This window comes from Uloborus diversus, chromosome 5 (assembly GCF_026930045.1).
Source record: "Uloborus diversus isolate 005 chromosome 5, Udiv.v.3.1, whole genome shotgun sequence".
In the NCBI taxonomy this organism is placed as follows: domain Eukaryota; kingdom Metazoa; phylum Arthropoda; class Arachnida; order Araneae; family Uloboridae; genus Uloborus; species Uloborus diversus.
The window spans coordinates 60,059,608-60,073,295 of NC_072735.1; the positions used below are offsets into that span (position 1 = coordinate 60,059,608).

The following is a 13,688-nucleotide window of genomic DNA, read 5'->3' on the forward strand; positions in this document are numbered from 1 at the left end:
ATTATTTAGTAATCAATGGTTATGTAAGCTTATTCCAAAACTTACTTACTCGATTTTGAACGAATATCCTTGCTTTCTACGAATATAAATTGGTTTTGGGAGAAGAAAAACAATCCATTTAGGCAAATATTTACAATGAAAATTGCATAATATTTTGGACAATAGAACTGTTTCTTCAGTGTATAAAAAGAAAATTCTGTGACAAAAATAGAGAAACTGAATTTAGAAATTCCTATATATTTCAATCTCTAGAAATTTTTATGGATGAAAATATAGTCAAAATCAATGAGAATGTTTACAATGGGTCAAAAGAAGTACTAAAAGATTTATCATAAATCTTTACCAATTTCTTCAATCTATAAATATTGATAGTTAAATGCTGCTTTAAGTGCTATTTTTGCCAGATATCTTCTTGCACATTTTTCTAGAAAAGAACTTTTTGTGACTCATAAATATATTTAGAAAACTTTCATTCCAAATTGTTGCTTATGTTGCTTTGTCTATTGTTACTCAGTAATTACGTTGTTGCCAGTTAAGTTTGAAGTGTGCCATTAATATTTTGTTCTGTATATAAAATATTTCTTTTCCTATGAAAATTCTTGGAATTTATGTTTTTAATTTTGTTTATTTTTTAAGGCCTACAGCTGGTACTAATGGAAACACGGGGAATAATTCTGGAGAAGCAGAGTATGATAATGGTGGTGTCACAGAGTATGAATCTGAACCCTTACCAGCATTAGGAACTGCTAGAGCATTGTATCCGTTTGATGGTGAGTTACTGAATTTTCAAAAGTAGTTGGTCATTAGTTTCACAGCTAAAATCATTTCAGATATTTTTACTGAGTAAGTTGTAACTCTTTTTGTCACTTTTAATAATTCAACTCTGTCATTGTTAATAATTTTTAAATGACTTATTTGAAAGTAAAATTATATTTTTAAGTTAAATAAATTGCATCAATAGAATTTATGTGGTAAAGATGTATCAAAATTTCTTAAAGTGCTTCTTAATATTTTAGCACAAAGTGAAGGCTCAATTCCAATGGAAGAAAAAGAAGAATTTGAAGTTGTGGAATTAGATCAAGGTGATGGTTGGACACGTGTAAGGAGATCAAATATGGAAGAAGGATTTGTTCCAACTTCATACATTGAATGTTTCTTGTACAACAGCTGTTAGCAGTGTTTTTCTGAACAAAAAAGTAATTTTTCAGTCTTCAACTTAATTTTACCTCTAAAACAGTAGTGCATATTGTCTTTTGCAGAAAGCTTAATTTCTTTAAAGTTTCTTTTTTCTTGGGAATGTAAATTCAAATTGAAAATGATTGTCGCTTGTACATTGGTAATTAACATCTCATAGCTTGATTTTTTAAAAATGATCCAAAACATTTTTCTTACTCAAGGGGCTGTTGGCTGTTCCTAGGTGTCAAACCTTTGTTTTCACATATTTCCCCCCCCCCCCCTTCTTCTCTTTGTCACAACGTGTCATACTTCATCTTACTCCCTCCCCTTGTCAACTGTGAGGCTATTTTTCATAAACATATTTCCGTTAAAAGAATGCAATGTTATATTTCTTGTTACCCTCTCCCTCCTTGCTCTCCCCCTTGTCACCAACAAGCATACTTTCACAAAACCCCCTCAAAGTGTGAGGTCATTTGTGGAGTGCTCCCAAAAGAAAACTTATTATTTATTATTATTACCATTTTGTTCTTATTTGTTTTATTTTATTTTATTTTTATTTATTTATTTTTCAATTTTATTTTTATTTTTATTTATTTATTTTTTTATTATTTATTTATTTATTTGATGTATTTTTTGCTCTATGTGAAATTATTTACTTTCTCATACAGTGGAACTCAAATTATTCAAATTAGTTGGGACCAGACCCCATTAAGATAATTGAAAATTCGAATAATCACATTTTAATTAATAGCTATGTGTGTTGAAAATGGGAGAAAAAAACTATTTTTTAAAGCAAAAAAGAGCATTTTTTTACTAATAATAAAGCTGAAAGTCTCTGTCTCTGGATGTCTATGTCTCTGGATGCCTGTGTCTATGGATGTCTGTTATGCACATAGCGCCTAGACCACTCGACTGATTTTTATGAAATTTGGCACATAATTAGTTCATAGCATAGGATTGAGCACCTCGAAGCAATTTTTGGAAAATTCAATTTTTTCTTTTTCTATTCCAATTGTAAGAACATTTTGCCTAGCTAATTATCATAACATGGACGAGTGAATTACCAAATTACCTGAAACAGTGACATTGGCGAGCAAATGAACATAGCAAATTGGCGAGAAATTCATTATCCATTATTGGTAAATATACAGGCGAACCAAATGACCTTTTAATTTTCTACTAAGGGCAAAGCCATGTGGGTACCGCTAGTAGTTAAATAAAAGGAAAGTCAATACTATGACAAGCTAAGCATATTTGCAAGTGGTTAGATTCCAATAACAGTATGACACAGTAACATAACATCCCAAAAATGTAGATTCATAGTCTAATCTTTTTTTATTTTGAAACTCTGAAAGTAATTCAGATAATCAGTGGTTTTAATTATTGGAGTTTGGATGCTTGGAGTTCTACTGTACCTGTATTTAGATCTATTGCATCTTTCTACATTTTAGATTGTTTAGTTCTTCATATTCAAGTTGTATACACTATGCCATAAGCGGCGGTCAAGCTTTTGTGAGTCTTCCATTCTGTTATTTGCATTGGAACTGGGGGAATTAAAAATTGTCCGCATAAGAGGGGTGTTTCCGCCCTTGAGGGGTGTCCGTTAGGAGGGGTTTTACTGTAATTGCAGACTAGATTGACCCTGATATTGCCTGTTTATTAGAGAAATTCAACCACATTATCAAAGAGCAATTTGGTTTATAACATACATTTACTTTCATTAAGGTTTTAGTTTCTATAGTTTATTCGTGAGTGAAATAGGTGTGGTGTGTAAAGAAAAGGACTGAGCATCTACTGGCTTTTTGTATCAATATTATTATTACTGTTGTTTCTCTCTTTGACAACTTTTACTCTATTTTTATAGCACCATGCGTAGTGCTTGCAATAAATGAAAACTAGCTGTTTGCATGGGAAGATAGTATGCAAACTAGAACTACTGTGCCAAATGAATATAGTAGTTTTATTTTTAAGCAACACACCAGCGTTCTCTTATTTGCATAATGCATACAATAGATTTGTAGGGTACCAAAATTGTTTTTAACAGTGATGATTCATCTACACTTTTTCCTTCTTTTTTACAATTTTGAAAACAAACGTATATTGTTCCCTCAGAACAATAGTAGGATATTTTACCGTTCTTTCTGGGATTAGAAGTCTTACCATTGCCCTGAGGGGAGGATATTAAAAACTGTTTATTACTCAATTATAACATACCTCAATATTCCATTTTTACCCTTGATGCAACAATTTTGATTGATTTTTTTCTTATTTTATTTATTTATTTGCTTGGTGATTTATTGGTCAATTTTGTTTCAGGTACATTAACTGTCTTAATGTATTTAAGCAACACCCTAGCAGCTGGCTGATAGTTTACTTTGCATCCCGTGGTTGCAGCCTTTGTTGATATTGTGATGAAGATAATGGATTGATTTCATTCCAAGGTTTCAAGGCATTCTTGTTTTAGAAATTAGGAGTGCCTTTCTATGCAACATGGTAATAATTACCATAACTGCATTTAATTGCTTTGTGAAACTTCACAAGTACTAGATATAATATAATTGGTGCTTCAAGTTTACAAAAGCATTTTCAGTCAGGACTTGTTTTTGAAAGAAACAAAATTTTTAATTTATTATCTGTGTGATTGTTTTCAATTTTAAACAATGTTTTTTCAGCAGCTGCATAATGTGAATTCTCAATTGGTGACTTCTAGAGGATGAAAAATTAAATATTCTTGCAGCCTTTTTCCTTTTAACACATGATTACAAAAATATAACTCTTACCATCTTTCATAACTGAGTTTTTTTTCTTCAATGTATTTTTTCTGTTTTTGGCAGGGCCGGCTGTAGTAGTTCTACCTCCCTAGGGGATATTGACAAGTGCTGCCCCCCCCCTTCCTATTGAATAACAATAATAATAATATAAAATAATAATATATTAATAAAATGAAAATAATAGTAAAGTACTTACAATTAAAGTGAGTTTCTATTTAAATTCAAATTGGGCTTTACATATCCAAGCACTGGTACACTCTTTAAATTATCTTTTTTAACATTAAAGAAGTGCATCATATGGCACTGAAACAAATATTAGTATTCTCAAGAGACATTTAAACCCTGAAATTTTTTGCCTCTAAAATTAAATTGGATTTCTAGTGAAATTCCGAACTATGTTTTGCATATCCAAGCACTGATACACACTCTATTTTTTTTTTCTTCTTTTGTATTGAAGCAGTGAATCTTATCCTCTACATTGCTAAAACAGATATTCATGCTTCAAAAAATGTTTCAATTTCGAAATTTGCTGCCGCTCAAATCTGCTGCCCTAGGCGGCTGCCTAAGTCACCTACCCCAGGAGCCGGGCCTGGTTTTTGGTCCTGACACATTTATGACATGGAGAACAGCGTAACGAAAATAAATTTAATTTCCTTTTTTTTATCTATCTGAAAGCCATTTTTAAGTTTTGCCCTGTAACTTAGCATCTCAAGCTGTGATTATCATATATTCATCATATATGCTCTTTTTAACTGTGTGATATGTTTTTTGGATGGAAAAAATGCTAAAGTTGCAAAAATATGACTAAGCTCAGAATGAGCTCAGTGCCTATTATTTCTTTTACTATTAAAATTTTCGTATTTTTCCTTTAAGCTCCGTATTTCCTCAATTGTTTTGCATTTTATTTTTTTTTTTTTTTTCATAATACTGAAATATATCCATTATAACATGAATTATCTATATTATCTATTATATATATCCATTATAACATAGATTTTAAAAAAAAAATAATGAAAAGTCTTTTCATTATTTTTTTTTTAAATCTAAAAATAAATTTTTCTAGCATTTTTATATTTTTTCTTGCATAAGCTTTTAGCTTGAAATTTTCTTTCAATTAAGCTGCTCCTCTTAGAATGGGCCAAATTTCAGTTTTCAAAAAGAAAAGTTAATTACCAACATCAAAAATGTATTTTTCCAATCATCTGGAAAAAAAAGTTCATTTATATCAGCAGAATTTATTGAGAATTTACTGTTGTACTTGCTTGGTACTATGACGTTGATGGAGTATGCTGCATATTGTTGCCTCAGAACAAATGTAGGATATTTTACCGTTGTTTCCAGGCTAAGATGTACTCACTAAGGTGGCAACATGCTAAAACTCTTTCTAATTGTTCTTAATCTGCATTGAACAATGCATGAGATATATTTTGGTGTAGCACAATTTTGCTATCTTATAATTAATGGATTCATTTTATTTTATTATGTTAACAAAACAAAATTTTGTCTCATTTTTAACAAGTTTTATTAAACTATGTTCTTGACAGGATTTTCAAAAAGTGCAATTTTATACAACAAATAAAGATTGCTAAATTCATTAATCTTTATTTGTTCTGTATATTAATAGTAACTGTTTGCTTCCAGAAATTTTTTGTGATTTGTGTTTTATAATGACTGTGCCTCCTCGTGTTTTAATTTTTTAGTCATAAAATTTTCATTCTTCCAATAGACATTGCACTCTAAAATAGTATAATATTTCAGATAATTCATTCACTTTTCTCTGTAACTTAACATGTTTCTATATCCATATAATATTTTGATACATTTAACTTAAAATTGAACATTATTTTCGATATAATTTTTCTAGAACATAAACTGAAAGGGTGGGATAGTAATTTATTTAACTTACTCTCGTACCACAAATGTGGTTATTGTTCTGTGGTTATTGTATCTTGAATGTAGTTATTTTTCTGCAAAAATTAATCATAGTGTTAGTTTGAATGTGGACTAGCCTCGGAAAAGTTATTGAAGAATTCTTTTAAAATTGTTAGCTATATTTAGAAAGAAAAAAGTTGATCATAAACCATAATTAAGTTACTGACTTAAAAGTATAGCTATTTAAATTATGTTGTTGAAAAAGTAGCTGAATAAATTTATGTTGACTATGATTTGAATTTTAGCAAAGTTTACATTTTAAAACTCTTATTTGACTTGCATTATCCGACAGTTCTTGGTAGCATAGTGCCAGCCGTAAAATTCAAGTTTTAGCTGGAAGAGTTTGTTGCAGTTTTTTAAGTAACCTAATATTTTTGTATTCAGTGTTCCTAAACCTGGTATTAGCTCTTAAATTACTCCTGAAAGTACTTTATTATGTGTTTTTTGTTTTTTTTTTTAAATTAAACATATGCTAATGTTTTCTTGTTATGAGAGTAATTTTATTACATTCAGAAATTTAATAATGGATTGAAATAGAAATAGGGAAGCTGCATTGTGAGTGATGCCTTAAATTGTTTTAACTATCATCATTTAGAAAAAAAAAAATTGAAACAGAATTTCAACACTCATATATTAAATTCAGTGGCAAATGCATAAATTATGTATTTTGCCTTTTCAAATTGATTATTCAAAAAGCTTTTTCTCAATGTATAAAAGTTCCTGTCCTTTATTTAACTAAATAATTGCCTTTATAATTGGTAATTAAACTGAAAATGAGTGTGCTATTGCTTCTGTAGTAAAAGCTTACCAGTTGCAATATTTGATAATTCTCTAATAATTGCGAGGTTATCAAGTTTAGTTTTTTTTTTTTTTAATTAGATTTTTAATAAGATACATATCTGTACTTGGAGGAGGTAAAGAGCACTACGTCCCCAAAACAAAATTTTCTTAAAGGTTTGTTTAAGATCCCTTTGCCGCAAAACCAGCATGTGAACTGATCCAGCAAGTGCTGTTTTCCATTGTCTATCTTGCTTACTATTAGGAATTCAAGTTATTGCATTATGCTTTCAAAAAGCATCAGGACACCCCAATAGGAGGTAACTGTTACCTTCTAAAAAATTTCCTTATTCAACAAATATTGTTGAACAATTCAACAAATTGGGAGACAGCGTGAAAAAAAAATACATATCATAAGTATTTTTAATTACAAAACATTGCATTAAAAATTACAATGATGCTTTAATGTCTCCCCTCATTAATGTAGGTATGTGTGTAAGCTCATATTTCATCATTCGGTAAAATTTGGAGTTTCATTTGGCAAATCCTTTTTAAAAATTGGAGTTCAGGGCACCCCTGAATAGAGTATAAAAAGTTGAGAAGATCCAGTGTTTAAGCTGAGTTTAAAAATTCTTTAGCAAAAAAGCTAAAATCAGGGACAAGTCTTTAGCAAAATGCTAAAATTCAACCTTGATGTCTTTGAAGAAATAAATGCACAATAGGTAATATTTTTCCAAAAATTGAAATGAAAAACTCAGAATTGTTTTAAGTGTTGAGGGAGCAAATTTTTTTTTTTTTTCTTTTAACAATCCCTAAGAATTGGGGGTACATAATGCCCATTAAGACGAAATATTGTTGAACTAAATAGCAATTCATACATGTTAGCTAAGATTTATAAATGTGATTAAGTTCAATAGCGCCATGCTTGCTTCCTCTCTCGAATTGGGCATCTTTTTTCCCCTTCTTGTTCTTATTATATTGGAGCAAAAAAGCAAAAATGACTTGTTCCGTTTTTGCAATTTGGATAGTATTTTCATATTTTGTGAAAAATGCAACCATAGCAGAAACCCTGAGAAGATCCCATTTTTGAAAAAAAATGGACATAGAGCCCTTTACCTCCTAGGTACAGATACTTATTTTGCGCAGTAACATTACACCCTTGATTTCTGCTCATGGTGCTTAAGAGAAAAATATTGAAAATGCTTAAAAAATTAAAACTTGATTTTTTTTAGTGTGAGAAAATTGTTTAAACAAAATAGTAATTGATTGTAATACACCCATTCCTCCTTTGTTCTGTCTTCCTCACTGTGTTACATACACCTCAAGTAGTGTGTTTCCTCCTTCATTTGAAAAAGCCAATGCCAGTACCATGTGATAAGATTTCCTAGATTTCTCTCTTTTGCCCATTCTGTTTACTTAATATTTCTCCTTAACAGGCAGTGGCGGCGTTCAGGGGGGAGAGGGAGCGATCGCCTCCCCACTTTTTATGGTTAATTTATTTATTTTCTTTTTCAATTTAGAAATCAAAACTAAAAATTATAAAAGAAGCAGAAATGTCAAAAATTACAAAATATAGTTATTGGTTTTGCTCTGTATATCTATTTTCAAAACATTATTTAGCACAAGCAGTAACTTTTAACTTATGTATTCATTGTTTATAAGCCACACTGGTTCAATGAAATTATTACCAAGTGTTTGTGAACCTCAAGTACTTTGAAGTAAATAATTCTAATTCATGTCTAAGTGTTTCTTCAATGAAAGTTATTGTGTACATAATTCATCAAAATCTTAGGAAAAACGTGAGTTAAGCTGTTAAATTTGAATCAATTACCACTCATATGCTCTCAAAAACAGCCTTAACAATATTTATGTACTTCTCTCTCTCTCTCTCTCTCTTTTTCATTTTTGTACTGCAGTTAAAAGCCCTACGGCTTTTTTTTTTTTTGCCCCCCCCCCAATTGCCGTCTCTGTTAAGAGGTAACTTTTTTTAAAAACTGCAGTTATAGTGAAGATAATGATAATATAATATTGATAAGCAAATCGAAGATCATTATTCTATGAGATCTGAGCTTTTGCACCACTTATAAATCATCACATAGAAAAAGATTTCAATTAGTTATCAGAAACTTGTCAATCATTTTTAATCCTACCGAAAAATATCTGGTGAAAGCACTGCAGAATTTCTTTCGTGAAGAAAACAATTTTAAAGAATGATGCTGACTATTCCTACTTGCAGAGTCTAAATGCATAGACTCCTGGAGTTCATGAACTTAAAGACCAATGTTATTATTTGATTTGTATTTAAAATTCTTATTTGTAAATAACCTGCTCTTATTTATTTAATTAAAATATTTTAATGAATTTGATGCTGTAAAAATTGTCTTGTGGGTTACTTACAAATGCAATCTATTTGTGATAAAAAAAATGGCACGTGTCAAAAAAAATGTGTGTGATTTTAAACAATGCTAGTCTTTTTATGTTTTACAAATAATAATACACTCCAGAAAGGTGGGGTTGCATTATTATTTGTTGCTTTTAATTATTGGGTAGGTTTAGGAATGTGTATGTAAGCATGTATGTGTGAAAAATTAACAATTATAGTTTGTGATTTTGTACATATGTATTTTAAACATTGCATTGTTCAATGATACTAAAATGAAATTATGTGTGAGGAAAAATTAGCTTGTGAATAATTTTTCTAATGAAAATGCAGCTATGAATTTATAACTCTGCAGTTAAAGTATAGATGTATAAATATATAGGTTTTTGTTACTAATTTATTTTTATGTTTCAAAGTTATTGTATCGTTTTAGTATATTTTCTAGTTTGTTGTATAATATTGTACAGTTTATGTCTCATAGAAATCTATCACACATGTGTATTGCATTTTATTCGTTTATTGGTGAAATTGTATTACGTTATTTAATTTCAATATTGTACACAAAACAATTATCGCATACATTTTAAAATGAAAATGGGTACAATTATTATGTAGAATTTTCAATTAGGGAAAATAAATTTTAATGCTGAATGATTGTAATTACTCTTTCAAATTAAGAAAGTGTAGCAATTTCTGTATGCTAGTTTGTGTCTTATAACTGCCAAATTCTATTCCATGCTTCTCCTTGTGTTAAGTTTACATTTGTAGAGCATTACAATGTTGGGGTCGTTAATATGAGGTGCATACTTTTACAAGTTCCTGAAGAATATATTTGACATAAATTATTAGAATTTTTTACTTAAAGTAAGAGTTTCCGTCATGATTTCTATGCAATTTTATCATCTTGTTAAATAGATTCAATAATATTTTGAATTTGAGAAAAAAATGGCTGTTTTCTTAATTAATTTTCTAGAGCAAATAATTGTAAAAAAATGCATTGCTCTATCTAATCTATGTAATTGAGTAAAAAAACTAAGAAAAATGAAACTGAAATCTCATTTTTATATTTTCTAGATTATTAGGTAAAACATAGATAACTTACACTTATCTCTTTTGTACTATAAATTTTCAGAATATTTTATTTTGTTGCAAAATCCAATGCACTAGTACTTTCTAAAAATTTGATTGCTAGAACAGTAAAAATTTGTGGAAAGTGCTTTTACAAAAAAGAAGAAAAGAAAAAAAAAAAAAAAAAAACAGGAACAAAGATTTTTTAAATGAAGGGGAAAAAATAGGTAAGAATATAGAGATGAAAAGCTTTTTGAAGTTTTTTTCTTCACAAATGCTATTTGATACTTTCTCTCATTTTATGTATTAAGTGAAATCCATCATATTGCAATCTTAATATACAGGGTGTTTCAAGCTGTTCAAAAAAAATAGCTTCAGATATTTTGATCAAATTAGGTACTGAAGGGGGTTAAAATTTTGAGCAATATGCAGCTGCTGTCAAGCAGCCACTGATGCTCTTCCTTTGCCCTTCATTTCAATTTTCGTGACATTGAAAATTGAACAACAAAAATCGTTTGGTGTTCCACTCTTTTCAAAAGATTAGTTAGGGGCCATTCATCAATTACTTAAGGGTCCCAGGGTGAGGGGGTTGGAAAATCCTTACTTTGGGGGGTGGAGTCAACCACTCTTACGTAATAGTTTCCAAGTCAATATTTTATATTAGAAATTGCGCGGTCAAGTGATTGCGCATAGGGATCATGTTTAATTTGTGTCTGGAAGGGAAAAAACAAGTTGTTTTTTATGGTTAAAGTGAAAAAAACCAACGGAAATAAAGCACAAATTTTGAAGAAAAAATTTCACAAATTTTCTTTAAAATTTGTGCTTTATTTACGTTGGTTTTTTCACTTTAAAAAACCAACTCTTCTTTAAAAAAACTTCTTCTTTAAAAAATCAACGTATTTAAAATTAAGTGAAAAAACCAACGTAAATAAAGCACAAATTTTTAAGGAAAAAAATTTCACAAATTTTCTTCAAAATTTGTGCTTTATTTACGTTGGTTTTTTCACTTTAATCATACTGCAGCACAAAGTGTATATGATAATTTTCCATTTAAGCTGTTTTTTACTTGTTTTACAAAGAATGAATAGTGTAGAATCTTATACATATAAAATCTGAGTATCTATCTATCTATCTATGTCCAAGCTTCTTCTCCCGAACGACAGTGAACTGACCATCGAACCAGGTATCGATGGATTCGTCATCTTCCCGTCTTCATGTTTGGCTATTTAACATATTCCTCCGATAATAATTAGCGGAGATATCAATTAAAAATTATTAATTATGACTCTTAGATTTCAAAATAAAATCCATATTTTTCGAAGGCTTTCCTCCATTCAAATTATTATTCAGTGTTTCAACTCAACTTTCCGGATGAACGCTTTTATTAAAATTTACAGCGTGAAGAAAATCATTGAGATGAAAGATCTGTTGCTATTTCTTTTTCTCGAATATAAAGAAATAAAATTAGGCTTTTGTTTTAAGGCTTTTCCTGTAATCAGGGTGTTTAAGTTGTTTACTTTTCGATTATTTTGCCGTAATCTGCAGCAAAATTTTGCTGTTTTTTTTTTTTTCATAGACTAATAATAAGAGTAGACCGAGCTTTCTCATTCTTGCTGATAAAGAAAATTGGTTCATAGATGTATCATGTGACTAGTGGAAGGGCTTGGCGAAGACTTTGGCAGCATGGTTGCTAGATAGCAGCATTATCTATAGTTTGGCACTCGACATGTATTTTAAGACAATGTGTTTTCATGAAAAAAAACTTCCAGGTGCAGAGATTGAACTGTTTTTCTTTTAGTTATGCATTATTTTGACATTAGTAATAGTTTTTGATCAGTTTTTGGTAACTTTTATTTCATTTGGAGCTGTCAGCGTTGGCGTGAACAAAATGGCGTAAACGTTTTGCGTTAACGCAAAAATGTACTAATCGGTATCTTAAATTGAAATTGTAGGTAAAAATCTTACCGTTTGCTGATTCTTCTTGGTCGCTTGCATCTTTTATTGCTTAGAGAGTTATTGAAATTGACTAAAGAAAATGCACAATACTATCTAAATGAAAAACTCACTATATTAACAAAATATTTACAACTTAGAATAACGAATTTACAAATCGGACTCCATAAAAGATCATTCTTCCGTGTTCCATCAATTCTATTTATTTTATTTCGCGCTGGCGTTGATCGTCTGCTACGATTAACGCCCGCTATTGCTAGGATATCCACCAGTCACATGGTTTGGTTTATGAGCAGCAAAAGGGTTGCCATAGCTCGGTCTACTCTTATTATTAGTCTATGTTTTTTTTGTTCAAGCCTGATTGTTAAATACGCGTCACATGACATAACTTTCATTTTCGAGGAGGACCGTGCACGTCGTAAAGTAAATGAGTGATTTACATGCAGTTTATTTTTAGTTACCTAACCTTAGTTAAACCTTGCTTTACGCGCATTTATTTATTCCTTAACGCGTTAGAAACTAGTGTCAGTGTACTACAAAAGCATCAACTGGACTGCTCTTACATTTTTTAGGTAGCCCGTGCAACGCCGGGCACGCAGCTAGTATAATAAAAGAAGTGCACTATGTATGGCATGTTTTATTTTTAATTAGCATTGCATCATGCACAAAAAAAAAATGTGAAGAAACCTTCTGTCTAGATTCTAATTTTTTAGTAAATATTTCTTTACACAAAACGGTTGTTAAAGTTAATTTAATAACAGAGAATTTAAAAATGAAGTGAGAAGGGGTTAAACATGTGTCGGATACTGCCCAATATAGGTGGCAATTTTCAATGTTGGACTGAATCTGATATAGGACCACAACGGGTTGAGGGACCAAATATAATGTAAAACTGCATTTTGGATACATTTATTTCAAAAAAATCTCCTCACATCTTAAGTGTCTATATGCAACATTTTCCATAACATATGCATTTAAAAGCTGATCATTTTTTTGAGACACCCTGTATAGTGATAAAGACATGTCACAAAATTCAAAAATAATGATGATTATCAGTTATGGGTATTCCAGCACATTGAAATTAATTTTTTGATATAGCAGGAAAACTTACTGAAAAATGGGTAAAAAATTATGGTGCTGCCTAAATTGTTTTGGTATTAAGATGTTTAATACCCTTACAGTTTGATGTTTTATTAAAAAATGTTGATGCTTTGAAAATTATATATCTGAATTCTTAACAATTTTTATTAAGTTGAAGTTTGTCGGAAACTTTGAATCATATCTATATTTACATTTTGGATGAAACATAAGTGTATAAACTATATGCCTGCTGGAATTAGAGAAGCGTCTTTTGGAATAAATACTGAAAATTTCCTGGAGTATTTTTAAATACAGTGAAGATTTAACAATATTAGTGAAAAAATCAAGTTGTGTTATATTATAGAAACATATTTAATCAACAACTTACACATTTTTTTAAATTTATTCTGTTCATATTTAGGTGTTTAAAATTTGACTGAATATTTTTAAATATTTATAAGTATAATTCAGACTTACAGAAGATAAATATTTATTTCTTCTCATCAATGTCTCTTTTATGAATATAGTGTTCAGTAATGTTGAATGCATTT

At 29.8% G+C, this 13,688-nt stretch overlaps 1 protein-coding gene across 1 annotated transcript in view; it reads left to right on the forward strand.

Moving 5' to 3' along the window:
* Positions 1-1,174, forward strand: part of LOC129222263 (formin-binding protein 1 homolog) — an 85,969-nt gene extending 84,795 nt beyond the window's left edge. Inside the window, exons 13-14 of the mRNA XM_054856742.1 lie at positions 637-770; positions 1,017-1,174. Of these exons, the coding sequence (XP_054712717.1) occupies positions 637-770; positions 1,017-1,174 (292 nt within the window). The remainder of the gene's footprint in view (positions 1-636; positions 771-1,016) is intronic.
* Positions 1,175-13,688: the final 12,514 nt, after the last annotated feature.